Source organism: Hemicordylus capensis, chromosome 1, assembly GCF_027244095.1.
Source record: "Hemicordylus capensis ecotype Gifberg chromosome 1, rHemCap1.1.pri, whole genome shotgun sequence".
Lineage (NCBI taxonomy): Eukaryota > Metazoa > Chordata > Lepidosauria > Squamata > Cordylidae > Hemicordylus > Hemicordylus capensis.
The window spans coordinates 249,836,940-249,856,691 of record NC_069657.1 but is presented as its reverse complement, the minus strand read 5'-3'; the positions used below and the strand labels follow the sequence as shown (position 1 = coordinate 249,856,691).

At 45.7% G+C, this 19,752-nt stretch overlaps 1 protein-coding gene, 1 long non-coding RNA gene and 1 pseudogene across 6 annotated transcripts in view; 2 read left to right on the top strand and 1 right to left on the bottom strand.

Moving 5' to 3' along the window:
- The first annotated feature begins 10,189 nt into the window (after positions 1–10,189).
- LOC128341376 (uncharacterized) lies at positions 10,190–10,349 on the top strand (annotated as a pseudogene).
- Positions 10,350–13,659: 3,310 nt separating this feature from the next.
- The window catches only part of LOC128339833 (uncharacterized), a 55,221-nt gene continuing 49,128 nt past the window's right edge, over positions 13,660–19,752 (top strand). The window contains exon 1 of the long non-coding RNA XR_008313246.1: positions 13,660–13,769. This is a non-coding gene — a long non-coding RNA (uncharacterized LOC128339833). The remainder of the gene's footprint in view (positions 13,770–19,752) is intronic.
- The window catches only part of LOC128339827 (serotriflin-like), an 83,445-nt gene continuing 81,978 nt past the window's right edge, over positions 18,286–19,752 (bottom strand). For all 5 annotated transcript variants that reach the window (XM_053284285.1, XM_053284289.1, XM_053284286.1 and 2 more), the window contains one exon: positions 18,286–18,713. In XM_053284285.1, the coding sequence (XP_053140260.1) occupies positions 18,589–18,713 (125 nt within the window). In that variant the 3' untranslated portion in view covers positions 18,286–18,588. The remainder of the gene's footprint in view (positions 18,714–19,752) is intronic.

The following is a 19,752-nucleotide window of genomic DNA, read 5'->3' as shown; positions in this document are numbered from 1 at the left end:
GGAAATGGGCTGCAATCTTGTTGGACTTCTCCACAAGTGCAGCCATGGCAGCAGCAGCAGCACCCAGTGGTGTGTGTGCCTGCTCCTTAGCCCACCCTGGCCTCCTTGAGGCCTAGGGCATCTGTCACAGCCAAGTGATATATGTGGCCCATACACCAGATGTTCACACATTCCATCAGCTCTACTACCCTGGTTACATTGGAGGCATTGTCTGTAACAATGAACCTCTGGCTGAGGTTTGGCAACCTAGCTAGCCATTCCTCAATCTGGCAGTTGATGACAGCTGCCGCCTCCTCTTTGGCGTGCATTATCTCCACATGCATGATGACCCACCTGTGTTGAACTGTGTGTGAAGGGCTGGATGTGGAGGCAGCACTGGAGGTCTCCTCTCTCTCTGGCCCCCACCAGTGAACAGTGAGGGACAGAAAAGCAGTGTGTATCCCACTCACACTGTTCCATTGATCAGTGGTGAAATGCATGATTATGCCAGGGCATGCTGCACTCAGCAGGCCTGACATGAGCTTCCTGCATCGCCCATACAGGGAGGGGACCATCTGACTGAAGGTGGTCCTTGAGGAGATGATGTAGTAGGGAGCGAGCATCTGGAGTATCCAGAGGAAGCCAGAGTTCTCAACCAGCTGGAAAGGCTGGTTGTCGGTGGCCATCATCTCCCCTATGAGTCGGGTGAGGAGACATGGGTCCTTCCTACCTTGGTGCTGCTTGCCACTCGACACCTGTGTCCACTGCTTGACTGGCAGCGTCTCCTGCTTCAGTGAAGAAGCTGGTGCACACCCCTTGTCAGCGCTACCCTCAGGCACACAAGGCGTGCTGGTGCTGTCAGTGGAGCTAAGGAGATCTGGGTGACGGTGCAACATGTGTCACTACATGGAGGTCATCCCCAGATGCTAAGCATCCTTCCCCCATCTAACCTGTGCCCTGCAGTGAACACAGCAAGCACTGGTTGGGGCATTTTGAGGGGCCTCAATGTGCCTCCAAACATTGCTTGTGGTGGTCTCTGATGTCTTGGACACCAACTTAGACTGCTTTGTTGATGGTGGCTCTACTGGGGCTGCTGGCCACCCGCCCCCCCCAACCAATCCTACCTCCTTGTGTGCCAGAAGGGCCTGGCTGAGGCTGAGGGGGCTCCTTCTCCACAGCAGCAGACCCTTCCTCTGTGTCTTTCTCATCCCTGGAGGACCCAGAAGACACCACGACTTGGGCAGCAGGGGCCCCACTGTGTGGCGAGATAAGCGACTGGGGGGGGGGCATGAGAGAGAGGGACAGTCTGGCTGTACTAGCAGCTGTCGAGCCCCTGCCCTCCACCCCCACCATAGAAACATCAGCTTCCCTGGCAGATGAGTGCCCACCCACACTGCCAGGTGTCACCAGGGGCAGCAACTCTGACAGTGCAGATACTGGAATGGCAGCAGGCTTCTCTGGGTAGGAGAGCCTTCACACCACCTCACTCGGCACAAAGAATTGGGCAACTGTGGCACTGTCACCCATCTTCTCTTCCCCCCCATGCTCCACCTCCACAGCAGTCGGGCCACCTCTCCCTCCTCTGCCTGCCACCCGGGTCCGAGCCTTGCTCAGGACATGGTGCTCAGACATCTTCCTCCCCCCAGGGATTTTTAAAATTTGATTAAAAAACAAACAAACCTAAACTGTGTGCCTGCTGCCACCAACACACACGACCCAACAACACAATATAACCATAAAAAGGAGTAACAACTAAGGAGGACCTGGAACGAAAAAACCTGCCCCCCCCAAACACACAAAAACCAGCAAAGATCCTTCCACCAAAACCAACATAGGAGGCCCTATTTAGACACAAAATCTAAGGGGCAAAAGGAGTAAGCAAACACTTAACCCTCCATAGTCCTGAAGTCTTCTCCCTGGGTGTCCATGCTGCACAGGCTGGGGGCTGCAGCCCAGCAACACCTGGCCTGTGCAGCAGCACACACCCAGCTGGGGCAGGGGGGCATTCGGCAGCCTGCAGGTGGGCCATCCACCCCCCCAAACCCCCACAAATGAAGATAAACACCAATAAATTAAATTAAAAGGGTTAAAGAAAAATTCCTTAAAAGGGGGGAAGATTCTTTTTAAAAGGACTAGAAAAAGGGGAAAACAAAACAAAGCAACAACAACAACAACAGGGCAGGACAGACAAGCCAGAGTCAGACCTGAGACCAGCAGAGAGACAGACTCCACAACCAGTGGCTCAGGCAGCAGCTCTCTCTCTCTCTCTCTCTCTCTCCTCTCAGTCAGCAGAGTGATTTGGACTGGCCTTTAAATATTAGCTGAATCTCCCTCCTTTGGAACCCCCACTTGTCCCACCCCCCTGGCCAATAAGGTGACAGTTCTCCATGACTGGCAACACTTCCAAGCCAATGAAAGGGCCAGACACATCTGGCCAATGAGGGAAGCAGGAGCTTGGCCAATCAATTTTATTTGTTATTATTTATTTATTTATTTATTTATTTTATTTGTATACCGCCCTTCCAAATGGCTCACAAAATGGCCACTACATCACAAAATGGAGGCTCGAGCCTTTTCGAATCGGTTCAAACTGAACCAGGCATGACTTGGCTTGAACTTGGACCAGCACTGTATTTTCAATGGCAGGTTTGGTCCAAATCCAAACCATCGAACTGAACCACTCCGTATTCAAACCAGTTTGGATTCGAGTTGGTTTTCACATCCCACCTCTTCAGGGGTGCAGGACCTATTGGGATGGTCAGCCCAAGGAGGCTATTGGCTCCTATAGGATTCCAAGAGGCCTTGGAAGGTTTGAGATTTGGTTCTGCCAAAGATTCTGTTGATGCCCTTGTGGAAACATGGAATAGGGTGCTTACCAGGACAGTAGACACTATTGCCTCAAAGAGCCTTCTCTGTTCTGCTTCAAAACTCACTGCATGGTTTACTGAACAGCTACGGGAGCTGAAGCAGCAAGGGAGAGTTCTAGGGCATAAAGAGATGAAGACTCAACTTGAATCCAATAAGACATGACACAAAGCCCATTTGAAGGCTTATTCTGTGGCATTGCATGTGGCAAAGAAGCAATTCTATTCTGCATGTATTGCATCTGCAAGTTTGTGGGTACTAGAGTTGTTCAGAGTAGCGAGGAGATTGACTGAAGTTCCCTCCTCCCTGAACTTAGCTCTGGATTTCCCATTCTCCCTCTTTTAACAACAATTTTTGCAGATAAAGAGGTGGGTCTCATGATCTGTGAGACCCACTTTTTAAAAAACTGCAGGGAGAGCGGGCCAAGCCCTCTCTCCTCGCAGGCGATCGGGCAGGGAGCCCTGGGCGGCCAGATCGGCCGCCCACACGATTGCCGGCTCTGTGACGGAGCCAGCGGGGGCTGAGGGGAGTGGGGGCTGCGCGGCCCTCGGAAGCCCCAATATGCCCTGCGCGAGCGTGCAGGGCATACTGGGGAGACCGTTGGAGCCGGGAGGAGGCTTTTCGCCTCCCGGTTGGGGGTCTACTCATGAGTAGCCATGGCACAGAGCCGTGCCGTGGCTACTCATGAGCAGATAGCCCAGGTTTGTGGAGCGCTCACTCTGCAAACCCGGGCTAAGGGGCGGGCTACTTGAGCGGGCTACTTGAGTGGGTGGGCTACTTGAGCGGGTGGTTCTTATGATTAACAAAAACCAGCCTAGACTCTCCTAACCCGATTTTTGTTACTTGTGAGAATAGCCCCATAATCTCTTGCATTCGAGCTGACTTGGACTCCATGGTTATGACAGGGTCAACTGAAGAGGCGTCCAATAAACTCCTCTGGCTCAGTTTGAATGGATCAGTTTCAATTTGTGATTCCTGAGGATGTGGACAAGCTCATTAGAAGTGTTCAACCTATCACTTGCCCTTTGAACCCATGCCCAACATGGCTTATAACATCTAGCAGGGTGGCTATTAGAGATGGCCTAGTTGACATCATAAATGTCTCGTTGAGGGAGGGCAGGCTGCTTCAATGTTTAAAGGAAGCAGTTGTGAAACCTTTGCTTAAGAAGCCTGTACTAGAGCCCTCAGTGATGGATAATTATGGGCCAGTCTCCAATCTCCTTTGGGTGGACAAGATAATTGAGAGGGACGTGGCTGATCATCTCCAGGCAGTTTTGGAAGATACTGATTATCTAGATCAATTTAATACTGGCTTTAGAGCAGGCTATGGGGTGGAGAGACAGCCTTGGTTGGCCTGATGGATGATCTCTACCAAGGAATGGACAGAGGGAGTGTGACTCCATTGGTTCTTTTGGACCTTTCTGCAGCTTCCTATACTGTCGACCATGGTATCCTTCTAGATCACTTGGAGAATTTGGGAATAGGTGGCACTGCTTTGCAGTGGTTCCGTTCCTGTCTCACCAGTAGATTCCAGATGGTGTCACTTAGAGATAATTGCTCTCTGAAATGAGAGCTATTGTATAGTATCCCTCAGGGCTCCATCTTATCTCCGATGCTTTTTAACATCTACATGAAACTGGTGAGTAAGATCATCAGGAGATTTGGAGCAGGGTGTCATCAATATGCTGAAGACACCTAAATATATTCCTCCATGACATCATCATCAGGAAATGGCATAGCCCTCCTAAATGCCTGCCTACAGGCAGTAATGGACTGGATGAGTGATAAATTAAAGCTGAATCCAAGCAAGAGGGAGGTACTCATGGTAAGTGGACGTACTTAAAGGGATGCAATAGGCCTTCCTGTTCTGGATGGGTTTGCACTGCCCCCGAAGGAATAAGTATGTAGCTCTGTAGTACTTCTGGACCCAGGCCTCACTCTGGTTTCTCAGGCTGAGGCCATGGCCAGGAATGCTTTTGCTCAGCTTTGGTTGATACGAAAGTTGCTATCCGTTCCTTGATGATAGTGATCTCAGAACTGTGGTGCACACTCTGGTAACCAATAGATGTGACTACTGCAATCCGCTCTACATGGGGCTGCCTTTGTATGTAGTTCAGAAACTTCAGTTGGTCCAAAATGCAGTGGCTAGATTGGTCTTCAGGGTGTCTCGGAGATACCATATTATGCTTGTTTAAAAGCAATATCCGGGCAAAATACAAAGTACTGGGGATTACCTTTGAAGCCCTAAACAGTTTAGGACCTAGGAGAGCACCTTCTTCTGCATGATCACCACCACACTTTGAGAGCATCAAGAGAGGTCTGTCTCTCTATGCTGCTGGTTTCTCTGGCAGTGACTCAGGAATGGGCCTTCTCTGTAGTTGCTCTTAGGCTGTGGAAGGCGCTCCCTATAGACATTCTTGGTTTAACATCTTTGCCAGCCTTCAAAATAGCCCTAAAGACATTTTTATTCAGCCAGGCTTTTAGTAATCTTCAAATGTTTTAAAATTTTAAATTTCTGTTTATAACAGGCTTTTTGTGGGGGGGCGGGCGTGTTTTTGTGTGTTTCTTTTTGTGAACCACCTAGAGCCTGTGGAGCCGGGTGGTATATTAATTAATTAATTAATTAAACAAACAAAACATTAATAATAAATAATAATACAGTAACAAGCATCCTTTTCTCAAAAGCATAACAAGAGCGTTTGCACAATCCTGTGTTGAAGCATAATGATGAGGTATCATATTGTAATGAAATACAAATTTCTATCAAAAACATGTTTTTCCTTTTGCTCCCTTGCTTTAAGACAAAGGTAGCACATCATTTCTTAGAGGTGCAGCATTTTCCAAATAGAATGCAAAATATAAGAAATATAGGAGAGAGAGAGGGAGCTTGGGCTGTGTTTCATAGTCAGACATCCTCTGCATCTAAAGTGCTATGCCTTACACAAAAACCTGACTTTGACACAGTAGCAAAATATATTATTACTAGCTAGGCCGGGCGCAGAGCATCTGAGCCTCTGGCCAGCCCACCCACCCAATGCTGCCATTTTCTCTCCCCCGCCTGTGGTTTTCTTGCTGGCCAGTTGCTTCTCCCCACCCCCGCTGCTGCTTTCTGGCTTCTTCTGCCCACCCCCTTCTCCGGCAGGCTCACATCTTCTTTCTCCCGCCTTCTTCCCCCTGCCCCCAGCACTTTCTGGTTGGTGGGCAGGCCGGCTGACATGCTTCTTCTCCCCACGGCCCACCCCTTCCTTCTCTGCCAGTAGTATAGAGACATACCTGCTGTCAAAAGCCATGTGCTTTTGTTTACAAACAAATGCACGTGGCTGGAGGATGACATCATAGTGACATCACAGGGGGCGGGGTGTGCAGCTGTCAAAATGTGCTGGCGTCACCAGAAATACATCACCGGATATGCGTCAGTGAAAATACGTCAGCGGAAAGGGTCAGAGGAGACCCCCACGTCACCAGAAAGGGTCAGAAATAGGGGTATGCCCTCACCCTGGAAGTTTGGCCCCCAGCTTCCACTCCAACCCCCAGAATATGTCCAGACATGTCCCGAAGGTGGACATGTGACCCCTCTACGAACAAGCCTAGCCATCCTGGACCAATGGGAACAGGTTTCAGACCCCAGAAAGGTCCATGTGAGTAGGCGTGATAATGACCGGGTGGCCATTTTGTGTAACAATTTATTGGCTGAAACGAGGTCAAGTGTCCCCTCTATGAACAAAACTCACCACCCAGGACCTATGAACAAGCCCCCCGCCATTTTGCCAGCATGGCTAACAAATAAAGTCAAGCAAGCTTTAGAGGGGAAGAAGACTTCCTTCAGAAATTGGAAGGCCTGCCCAAATGAAGAGAACAGAAAAGTGACACAAATTTTGGCAAAATAAAATGCAAGGGGTAGGTGAATAGCCTGTGTCTCTCTGAGCCATCTTGTTTTTGCAGACTCACTGTGTGTGTGATCATGGGGTCCCCAGAGAGATCACTGGAGCCAGCTTGTACCCCTGACAGTTATAATCCTCAGCCCAAGAAAGCATTCTATTAGCACAAGTTCTGATGATGAGAAGTTTCCACCAAAGCCCACTAACTTCCTTTCTTCTCACAAATACGCACATGCACACTTTTTAAAAGCAAGACTTTTCTCTCGCTGTCTCACAATATAAACATTTCTGGGGTATATATCCTTGGTTTGCAAACCTAAGCACACAACAGTTACCTGGGAGTAAGCCCTCATGGGTTCATTAAGGCTTTGACTTAGGAACTGTATAGAATGGTTGCTATCTGGGCTGCTATGATTTAAACCACTTCACAGAACTTAATTTTAATTATTTAAATCTCAATTTAACCCACGATTTTCTAGTAAAAGTGAATTCTTGTTGTCTAATATAACCTTAGTACGTATTCAAAGATCATAATGCTGTTTCATTTTGGCAACCAGACCTTGCTTTTCTTTGTTGCACTGTTTGCACATGTCTGACTTACCCACATGTACAGAAACTTCATTAAAACATTCCCAAGTTAGGTCTCTTTAAAGCACGCAACCATGATAGGCGTTTCCCTTCTAAAATGGAGGATACACTTGGAAAAGCTTTCCTCCATGTTCCTGTTGCTTGCCCAGATCTATTCCAAACTCCCCAGATCCCCTTGGCCTTCTTTATCCCGATTCAGACACTATTCTGTAGAAGTGTAAACAAGTTGGTGTGAATTACTGTACCTGGGTTCATTTTAAAATTCAAACCGGGATACAGGCCCTTCAAGTGCACAGTACAGATAGGAAGTATAATGCTGTACCTGTGCATAGATTTGTACCTGTGCGTACACTCATTGTACAATTGTTGAACATAATGTATGAATGGACCAACAAGTTCACTGAATATAATTAGGAATTCTTATTAAAACTCATGTTCATGATATCTTTGACCTATGTTCTTTAAATAAATAAATAAATAAATAAATAAATAAATAAGTTTAAGAAAAAAATCCAATTTAAATTTAAAAATCTGGATTTTTTTTAAAAATAATTGTTTTCTATCAACCCCAGCTGCAATTCTATGCAACATTTACTTTATCAGTTTTGAAAAATTAAGCCATATAGATCACAGACCTGAGAGAGAATTTATGCTGAAGATCTCTCCTTTCAATACTACTATCATTCACCCAAGTTTTTAAAAAAGCAAAATAACCAGCCAAGAGGGTGGGGGGGAAACTGGCATAATCAAGGACTATAGAGAGAGGTGCAGCTACTTGAACATTTTGGACTTGCCTGGTTTCTAAGCTGTACCTGTTAGGCTGGCTCATAAATAGAAGGCAAGAATGTCAGATTTCTTAAAAATTAAAAACAAGTATTTCTGTTTTAAAGACACATTTCAGACAGGATAGGTTTGAAATTATCCAATGAGTAATTTCAGTTAAAATACCATTATTATTTTTTAAACCACCCTCCCGAGAGGAGAGCTGAGGAAGCTAGCAACAGGTTTTTCTAGATCTCTGAATGTTACAAAGATTTGCTAGTGAAATTTTAGAAGACGGGGGGAAAGTAAAGGAAAAGAGAAAAGCTCCCAGCAAAAGCTGGAGCCCCACCATAGCCACACAAACTGCAGGTCCTGGAGCAGTAAAGTTGAGAGACAGAGGGGTGCATATGTAACTGAATTCAAAATGATGCCTGCAATTTATAGTTAAGTGGGTAACATGCCATCTGCAGGTGAACAGTGCCCACTTTGCCCCCTGCATCCCTGGAGCCGTTATAAATGGGTGGCAACTTTACATTACTCTCACCTGTAATGCTAGCAAGAACACTGGTGTGGCCTTTACTACCCAATTAGCAAGGCCCTGGGATCTTCCTGGGGAATGAGACCGGTTGAGATACAGTGCCCACATAGCGGGGACACTGTTAAATCAGATACCCCCCTCGAATATGGGTGGGTGTTCTTCAGGAATGCCTGCTGATTCTTCAGAAGAGAATGGTTGGGAACCCACTGCAGGGTCAACCTCAAATGCCATACCTACTCGAGAGGCTCTATGTTGGGTAGCACACTCTTCGTTGGCGGCATTCGGGTCCACATCAGAAGCCATACCTACTCGAGAGGCTCCATGTTGGGTAGCACACGCTTTGGTGTCGGCATTCTGAGGACCGGGGACACTATGTGACTCCTCTGATGGTTCAAACTCATCTGAAGAACCAGAAACATTCCTATGCCCTCCTTGCTGGCTGATAGATGTGTTCCCTCTGCTTTTGGGGCCCCTACGAGTGTTCATGTTCCCTCTCCCACTCCCAATGTGTGGTGGTACAGGAATACATGTTCTCATATTTAACACTGGTTTGGCCTTTACTACCCAATTAGCAAGGCCCCGGGAGCGAATGGGACCGGTTGAGATACAGTGCCCACACTGCAGGGACACTGTTAAAGCAGATACCCCCTCTCGAATATGGGGGGCCTGGGACTACACGTGAAGCCATATTAGCATGAGATTCTGCAGAGATATCTGACCGAGAATCCATAGCAGGATTCAACAACGGAAAAGTGCCAGATTTGGTGGAGCAACACCCCCAAAATGACTCCTTTTGATTTAGTATATTAGAACTGTCTGGAAAAGGGCAGGGGTGGGGGCAAAGAGAATTCATGGTGGATTAAAGCAAACACACACACACACACACACACACACCCCAATATAATTTTTCATTTTGCTAATTTAAATTTTAGGCATGTGGGTTGCAAAAGTCTTCCCAAACTGCTGTGGGGCCATGTTTTATCTTCTAGTTTCAGTATGAGCTGTTGCGGATTAGCAATCCCATACATCAGATGCCTGTGATGCAGCAGATTCTGGTCCACAAAAGTTTATGATGAATGTGTTGTTTTGAAGGAGTGATTAATTCTTTAGGGCAAAAGAGAGAACTCCACAGAGTGGAGCAGAGTAGCCTACTACATATTGTTTTTCTGTAGAAACAGCCATGTGTAGAAAACAGCCATGTATTGGGGGCAGCCTGCCGCTTGAGAAGTTGCACATGGCAGTACTATAGCTTCCTATTCTGGAGGAGCAGGGTTTTAGGGAGATGTGCTGTGACTATTAGGTATGCTAAGCCATACCTGCACAGCTCTCCCTTTTGGGGGGGCTTAAGTGGTAGTTATGAAGTGACTTATCCATTATATTGTTGCTTTGGTTTTTTCAGATGTAGACACAATCCACCCATGGTCTTGGACAACCCTAAACCATGATATGGAAATGTGCCTTCTCAAGTACATACGCTACAGTGTCTGACACTCTACGTAGAATATCATATTCTTAATACGTTAGAACTCTGCATTCATTCATGTTCTTTATATTGTAAGTGTCACTTTACATGAAACTTACCCTTTGTGTTACCCACTCATTACTTTCTCCAGTGAATGTGGTGTCAGAAAAGGCATATAATAACTCTAGCTGCCCTGTGTTCAAGAGCTAGCTTGTTCCATTGGCAGGTTCTTAAGTATTTTTACAAGGCCTCTATCTCTGTAGCCAAGTGAACAGGTTCTAGTTTTAAAAGCAGACTCATCAAACTGCATCCCTGGCCGACATCAAAGCATCTGTGTGCCAGACTGTTCTAGCTGGTTGTAAGTCTGGAGCTTGTGCTCCAGATTAGTGTTGTGCTACTGAATGGAGCAATGCCCGTTTTTGTGTGCAACATTTGCACGCACACAAAAAAAGGGTATGCCCCCTCTGTCTGAATGGAAACTTTTGGGCAAAAGTGCTCTTGTTAAAATCCAGGGTGTGTGTATATGTGTAGTGCAACTCAGTTTTAACATATTTGCTCTGGATGCTGGTCCCTGGGGAGTGTGTGAGAACTGGGGCCCTTAAATAGGATGTGGCTAGATTCTGGCCCTTTGTCAGAATGCAGTCCTGCTTTAATGCATCTGGTACTGCTTCACCAGCCTGTAATCTGGAACAGCCCAAACTCTGTTGCAGTATCACACTTACAACATAAGGAGATGGGGTTACACAATAAGGTAACAGACAAATATACTATGTACATTCTCAATCAAAAAGTTAGTTAGTTTTTACTCTCATTGCTGTTCACTGGTGTGTAGAAGATTTCTAAAATGTGTGTTCCATCAACAATTGAAAACCCAGGTTTTTAAGATGACTTTTAGAAAGTTATTAATAAAAAGAATTTTTCCACACGTGCAATGGATAGCATAGGGTATTTGTGCAAAAGCACAACACCATGGTTGTGAGTTCGTTTCTCACCTGGGGCACTAGTTTTAAAACATTCAGAATGAAAAAAAACTTGGTGTTTTTAGCAACCAATTAAAAACGCATACTTCTAAAGAGGATGTAGTTTTGATAGTTCTCAATTTTTTGGCTTTTTAAATGACTTTCAATTTGAAACTTTAAAAATTGTGGTTTTAGTCTGGTCTTTTAACTTGATTAATTTAATTTGTTTAACTTCATTAGTCTTATTTTACATTGTAGTTATTTTATTAATGTTCTTGTTCGCCTGCGGCTGCCGCCAACTCTTCTGGCAGCTACTCGGGAACAGGTGCATCCCCTGGACTTCTCCAATGCAGCCCCTGGACTTTGGAATGTGCTCCCTGATGATATAAGAGCCTCTGATCCATCCCCGAGCAGTAGAGTACTGAAGGGGCGGGGGTGGGGTGGGCTATACATATCTAAATACATAAATTACAACCACCTTGTGGGGCAGGCTGATGTATAGTTTTCTAACTGTCATGTTCTTCTTTTTAGAACCCGCTGATGAGGAGCCAGGCAATGCTAACGCTCCACCAAATCTGGTGGTGTGTGGGAAAGACCATGATGAATGGCTGAGGGTGATGGCTAGTTTTCTTTCTGTCTTTAAAAATGTTGCTGTGCAGATTTTTGAACAAGCCGTGGGAGTTACTGATTACCAGAAGACAGTCCTGAAACTCTATAATGATCTGTCTGAGGCCTTCAAGTTTCAGAAACTAATTAAAAATGAGTACATGTATTCCTGTACCACCACACATTGGGGGGACATGCACACTCGTCGGGGCCCAAATGCCATCCTCTGCTGCTAATTCTTTAGTAACCCCATCCACCCCATCTGCTGATGATCCTTCAGAGGGGTCACAATCAAACCCATCTGCTGATCCACAGGGTGCTGATGAACAGTTGGTACCTGTCATGGACCTTCTACAGAGGCACTTTTCCATTGTTGAATCCTGCTATGGGTTCTCGGTCAGATATCTATGCAGAATCTCATGCTGATATGGCTTCATGTGTAGGCCCAGGTCCCCCATATTCGAGAGGGGGTATCTGCTTTAACAGTGTCCCTGCAGTGTGGGCACTGTATCCCAACCGGTCCCACTCCCCATTCGCCAGGAAGATCCCGGGGCATTGCTAATTGGGTAGTAAAGGCCAAACCAGTGTTAAAAATGAGTACATGTATTCCTGTACCATCACACATTGGGGGTGGGGACATGAACACTCGTAGGGGCCCAAAAGTGGAGGGAACACATCTATCAGCCAGCAAGGAGGGCATAGGAATGTTTCTGGTTCTTCAGGTGAGTTTGAACCATCAGAGGAGTCACATAGTGTCACTGCAGGTGGCACTGTTCACCTGCACATGGCATGTTACCCACTTAACTATAAATTGCAGGCATCATTTTGAATTCAGTTACATATGCACCCCTCTGTCTCTCAACTTTACTGCTCCAGGACCTGCAGTTTGTGTGGCTATGGTGGGGCTCCAGCTTTTGCTGGGAGCTTTTCTCTTTTCCTTTCTTTTTCCCCGTCTTCTAAAATTTCACTAGCAAATCTTTGTAACATTCAGAGATCTAGAAAAACCTGTTGCTAGCTTCCTCAGCTCTCCTCTCGGGAGGGTGGTTTAAAAAATAATAATGATATTTTAACTGAAATTACTCATTGGATAATTTCAAACCTATTCTGTCTGATATGTGTCTTTAAAACAGAAATACTTGTTTTTAATTTTTAAGAAATCTGACATTCTGGCCTTCTAATTATGAGCCAGCCTAACAGGTACAGCTTAGAAACCAGGCAAGTCCAAAATGTTCAAGTAGCTGCACCTCCCTCTATAGTCCTTAATCATGCCAGGTTTTTTTTTTTTTTTTGCTGTTGGCTGGTTATTTTGCTTTTTAAAAAACTTTGGTGACTAATAGTAGTATTGAAAGGAGAGATCTTCAGCATAAATTCTCTCTCAGGTCTGTGATCTATATGGCTAAATTTTTCAAAACTGATAAAGTAAATGTTGCATAGAATTGCAGCTGGGGTTGATAGAAAACAATGATTTTTTTTAAAAAAATATCCAGATTTTTAAATTTAAATTGGATTTTTTTCTTAAACTTATTTATTTATTTATTTATTTATTTATTTATTTATTTATTTATTTATTTATTTATTTAAAGAACGTAGGTCAAAGATATCATAAACATGAGTATTAATCATAACTCCTAATTATATTCAGTGAACTTGTTCACACATCCACACATTATGTTCAACAATCCTTATCTATAAAACGCTTGGTGTCCGTCCGTGGACGGACACCAAGCCTGTGTCCGTGCCTCCCTGGCCTCTTCTGGGCATGTGCGAAGTGCATGGCCAGAAGAGGCCAGGGAGCCAGGACCGCCAGCACCCGGCGGCCGTCTTGGGCGGCCAGAAGCGGCCGCCCCGAAGAAGCCGGGTAAGCGGCGGTGGGGGACACTGGCCGAGGCGGCGGCAAAGCCGCCGCCTCGGCCAGAGGAGACGGCGCGGCCAGGGAGGCGTCAGAGCCATGGCCGAGGCCTGGCCGTGCTGCCGCTTACCCGGCTTCTTCGGGGCGGCCGCTTCTGGCCGCCCAGGATGGCCGCCGGATGAGGCGGCGGAGAAGAATGCGGCGGTGGGCCCGGGCAGCGGTGGACCAGGCCGGAGCCACGGGCGGCGGTGGGTGGCGGGCCCGGCCGGAGCCGCGGGCGGCGGTGAGTGGCGGACCCGGCCAGAGCCGCGGGCGGGAGGGGTAATGGCGGCGGTGGTCTGGAGCGCAGAGCTCCCCTAGCGCCCGTTATCCAACAGGCTACAAAACCACTAGTTGTACAATGAGTGTACACACAGGTACAAATCTGTGCACAGGTACAGCATTATACTTCCTATCTGTACTGTGCACTTGAAGGGCCTGTATCCCGGTTTGAATTTTAAAATGAACCCAGGTACAATAATTCACAGCAACTTGTTTACACTTCTACAGAATAGTGTCTGAATCGGGATAAGGAAGGCCAAGGGGATCTGGGGAGGTTGGAATAGATCTAGGCAAGCAACAGGAACATAGAGGAAAGCTTTTCCAAGTGTATCCTCCATTTTAGAAGGGAAACGCCTATCATGGTTGCGCGCTTTAAAGAGACCTCACTTGGGAATGTTTTAATGAAGTTTCTGTACATGTGGGTAAGTCAGACATGTGTGCAAAAATGCAAACAGTGCAACAAAGAAATGCAAGGTCTGGTTGCCCAAATGAGCATTATGATCTCTGAATATGTATTACATCTCTGAATACGTACTAAGGTTATATTAGAAAACAAGAATTTACTTTCACTAGAAAATAGTGATTTAAATTGAGATTTAAATAATTAAAATTAAGTTCTGTGAAGTGGTTTAAATCATAGCAGCAAAGATTGCAACCATTCTATACAGTTCCTGAGTCAAAGCCTTAATGAACCCATGAGGGCTTACTCCCAGGTAACTGTTGTGTGCTTAGGTTTGCAAACAAAGGATATATACCCCAGAAATGTTTATATTGTGAGACAGAGAGAGAAAAGTCTTGCTTTTAAAAAGTGTGCATGTGCATATTTGTGAGAAGAAAGGAAGTTAGTGGGCTTTGGTGGAAACTTCTCACCATCAGAACTTGTGCTAATAGAATGTTTGCTTGGTCTGAGGATTACAACTGTCAGGGGTACAAGCTGGCTCCAGTGATCTCTCTGGGGACCCCATGATCACACACACAGTGAGTCTGCAAAAACAAGATGGCTCAGAGAGACACAGGCTATTCACCTACCCCTTGCATTTTATTTTGCCAGAGTTTGTCACTTTCCTGTTCTCTTCATTTGGGCAGGCCTTCCAATTTCTGAAGGAAGTCTTCTTCCCCTCTAAAGCTTCCTTGACTTTATTTGTTAGCCATGCTGGCAAAATGGTGGTGGGCTTGTTCATAGGTCCTGGGTGGTGAGTTTTGTTCATAGAGGGGACACTTGACCTCGTTTCAACCAATAAATTGTTACACAAAATGGCCGCCTGACCATTATCATGCCTGTGCACACGGACCTTTCCGGGGTCTGAAACCTGTTCCCATTGGTCCAGGGTGGCTAGGCTTGTTCGTGGAGGGGGTCACATGCCCACCTTCGGGACATGTCTGGACATATTCTGTGGGGTAGGAGTGGAAGGTGGGGGCCAAACCTCTGGGGTGAGGACGTACCCCTACTTCTGACCCTTTCTGGTCACGTGGGGGTCTCCTCTGACCCTTTTCACTGACGTATTTCTGCTGACGCATATCCGGTGATGTATTTCTGGTGACACCAGCACATTTTGACAGCTGCACGCCCCGCCCCCTGTGACGTCACTATGACATCATCCTCCAGCCACGTGCATTTGTTTGTAAACAAAAGCACATGGCTTTTGACAGCAGGTATGTCTCTATACAACTTCTGCCCGCCAGTGCCATTGTCATTTTCCCGGCCGGCAGCCGCCATTAAGTTCTGGGCCTGATGGCTGGCTGCCTCCATTTTCCATCCCCCGCCTGACCCCGTCACTATCTGGCAGCTCTCCGAACTCTTGTGAGAGCTGCCACACTTGGGATCAGCAATGAGTACATTTAAGAGAAATAAATTTATAGATGGGAAATGAGGACTATATGAAAGGTCTGAGGTTCCATTTTGTGGAAAACTGTAATCTGAACCTTTGGTTTGTTGTGAGTTTTGCTGCTCCAACCTGAGGTTTGAAGGCAGCATTGTGTCATTCAAATTCTGCACCACCGTTACTTGGGTCTTATGCTGTGGCTGCTGCCAAAACCATTGAGAGGGTGGCTCAGAGCAGCTCAGAGACGCGCCAGCTCTAGGCCTGCGATGCTGCTTGCTGGCCGCCTCTGTGAGCACTTGCCCTGCCCTTCACTGTCTCCGCATTCTAGCCATTGCCCGGCAACAGGGATGCCTTGTTGCTCCATTCCAAGCTTCCAAGTATGCCAAAGTTCAAAGCCGCATTGGAGGATACCCGCTTTCCAATTTGTCTCATGTTCCCCTGCTTTGGCAATCTGCAGAGAAAGGGTATGGGATGGCAAGACAGGCTCTTTGTGGAGAGGTCTCCACAAATTAAATGATAAAGAAGTAGTTACATAGGCACATGGAGTCCTGGTGGCACCATAAACTGGGCAACCTGGTTGTTTCCCAGTAAAGAGAACACATGCCGTGGGAGTGATGCCAAGGGTCTGGGTTGAAAGGCAGCCCCTGGAATTCTTGAGTGGCTCTGTTCTTTAAAAACAACAACAAATTAGTAGAGGAAGGGAGTCCCAGCCCCTTCCCCTTGGGTGCAAGTATGCAGCCTCTGGCGTTACTCATGAGAAGAACCATCTTGGGGTACACTGTGATGATGATTCAGGGACATGATCGCGATTAATGTGTGATGACAAAATATGTCCGTCCCTTCTCCCAACAAGGACTGCTCTCTCGTGGGAGTGGCAGGCCATCGAGACATGCATGTGGGCCGGAGATCTGTCACCACACAGCCCCATTGCAAGATCAATGCAAGCCCTGGGCTTACCACACCAACACCTTTTCAAGTCACAGTGACTGACGGACAGCAGGAGTGAAAGCACTCAGTCTGGCAGTCTGGTCTTCCCTTGACACATCTGCATATTGCCCAGCACGGCCACCTGGCTTGCTGGGGATCTCTGAAAATAGGGACTCCTCTCACCTGTGATTTGGGCTCCCCTCCCCTCAGCTATGGCAGCCAATCTGCATATGCCACAACGCCAGTCCCAGATGGGGAATTTTGAATGTCTGTTAGGAGCCATCTCTGATCTTGCCAGACAGAGCCTAGAGAGAAATAACCTGGACATTTTGGGAGTCTGTAGGGGTTGAGTGTAGAGGGGAAGGCGAGGAGTATGAGTTCTATTTTTGAACAGATATACCGGTTTTTTTTAATATATATATATATATATATTTGAACAGATATATACATTAGTGGGGGCCCCTATAGTTGGATGGCCTAACTCATGAGGGCGCAGTCTGATGGAGATCCAAAGCTCATGAAGCCTCTGGTCTTTCGCCGTGGACTGGCCCTCTCATGAGAGTGCTAATCCCCGGCTGGCAAGACAACACCAGGGCAGGTGTGTGTTGGTGGTTTGTGGACTGCTTTGACTGGGTCTATGAGTCCAATAGCACCCTTTGTCATAGTGGACCAGACCCAAGGTTCCTTTGCATGCCCTCATATACATATTTCCTCATCATGACTTCCCTAGGAAGTTATCACGATCCATTCCCAGGGTATCAGAAAAATAGTTCTCCTCTCCATCCCATTGTTACCACTAACCATGCATGTGCGAAGGATGTGGGGCTCTTGCGATGCAAGTGTTGTAAGGAAAAGGGTTTAAATGCCATTTAAAAGGTTTTAAATGCCCTTTCCTGCCAAGGGTGACTGTTCCATGCTGAAAAGGCATGATCTTGCCGGGCAAGCCCTCTTGAAGCTTGTGGTCAATAGCTGCTGATATGATGATGCCTTGCCCACAGTCTGGCAATGTGAGTACTATGGAGCTTGTTGGGATATGGCCTCAGTGGACCAGGAAGAGGGAGGGGCTCCTCCGCCTAGAAGCTGGAGTTTGCCAGAACTTGGGTGATCATCTGTGGGACGATTCCTGGTTTCACCGATTAACCTCTGTTTTGTCAACCCATTTCATGCTATGTCCGAAAGCGGCCTGTGTGTGATTTTGAAAGACTCATTGATTGATTTGATTTGATTTCTATACCCCCCTTCCAAAAATGGCTCAGGGCGGTTTACACAGAGAAATGATAAATAAATAAGATCACCATGTTAAAAAGATGCCTCCTTGCCAAGTTAGCAGGGGTTACCATCAAGTTAGCTTACCATCTAAGAGAGAGCAACATGCCAAAATACAATGGACCTATAGAGATACCTTTCATATTAGTTTCCAAAGTTTTGCCCCTTTTTGGAGTACACCTCATCTTTCTCTTCCGTGGCTGCTGTGGCCATACAGGAAGGAGTTTTATGGAATTCATGTTGGAGGAGCTTTGGGTTTAGAGTTGGCAATTACTAGCAAATTTAGAACTCATGGGGAAAAATCATGTCTGCCTCCAAGAATTCTCCAATGTTGTTCCTAATTCATGAACCCAGCCTAAACCAAGTCGTGGGAAGATGCTCTTCACGAGTTTTATGCATTGTCTCAAGGAGTACTTCTAATAAATGGTCAAACTGCAATTTACTACATTTTATTTTCATAAGAATAAAACTTTATTTTTGTTCAGAAAGAGAAACTTTATTAGTTCAGTAATTTGGTCTACAGATCACAAAAAGGAGGAAAAATGTAAAGCTGATCTTTCAAAATAAATTGAAATAATTACATAGAAAGACATATATTTTAAAAATACGTCTGTTGTAAACTATTTGTTCACAAAAGTGTTTTGTCCTGCAGTAGTATAATCTTTGTCCAATTATAGTCATATCTAAATGATAGTCTAATTTAGTAGAGGAAGTTATAGGTTCAATACAAAGAGATGAATTGCATAATCAATTGATTTTGGAGGCTCATTGTATTTCTGTGACACAATGGCAAGCAGCTGGACAATAACTGATTACATCTGGCGTGCATGTCCAGTCATAGGCTAATGTCGGACAGTTTGAGAATCTGTCATAGTACCTGCATGGGTTAGCTGAAAATGAAAAAAATAAATAAATCCCATCAACATTGTACAGTATACGTTAGCACGTGAAGCAGCAGCCCAAAAACTTCTGATTTTGACCTCTGACTTTTTCTAATGGGTTTTTAAAATCACATCTCTACTCTTTTCATCCTTAGGCTTGATTATGCTAGCTTTTAAAATTAAAGGATTTGGTATTTCTTTAAGACCTTCAAATTTATTGCATAAAAACAGATGTTAAAACCTTGTAAAAACATTGTTAAAAATGATGTTAAAAGAATAATTACGAAAGATACAAAAGTTTGGGCCTTATAGAAGTTAATAATACATACATACATACATAATAAAAACAGACGTTTTGGCATCAGACGCTGGCAACAGTGTTTGGCGTCAGACACCAGCAACAGCAAAGGCTTTGGATTTTTAAAAAATCTGTGACAGGACTGCCACCTTCTTTGAATATGGCAGGCTGTGTGCAGGAAGCAATTTTTTTCCTGGCCCTTATGGCCCTGCCAAAAGATTTTGTGGCTTGCAAGATATAGAAAAGGGCCAAACAAACAAACAAACAAACAAACAAAACCCCTGCTTCCAGCATATAATTTGCCAAGCATGTACTTTGCATGCAGAGAAAGTCCCAGGTTAAGTCTCTGCCATCTCCAGGTAGGGCTGAGAAGAAAGACCCATGTCTGAGATCCTGGAGAGCTGCTGCCAGTCAGTGTAAACAATACTGACCGTGATGGACTAGTGGTCTGACTCAGTATAAAGCAGCTTCAGACATATATTCAGAGAAAGCCTTCACTTAAGTGTTAGCAACAATGATGGTCAACAAGCCTTCACAGAACTGAATGTGCATCCTAGAATATGCCCCAGAATCCCTTGCAGTGCACTGGGTTTGGTGGCAGATGTTAACTGACAGACATTATTGTGGCAAAGGTCCTCAGAAGGTAAGCATTTGCAAACCAGTGGCCATTAGTAATAGAAATTGCTTTCTGAATCGGCTGAGCAGCAACACACAGTGCCAAATTTTAGAAGCATGATTTCTTTTCTTTTT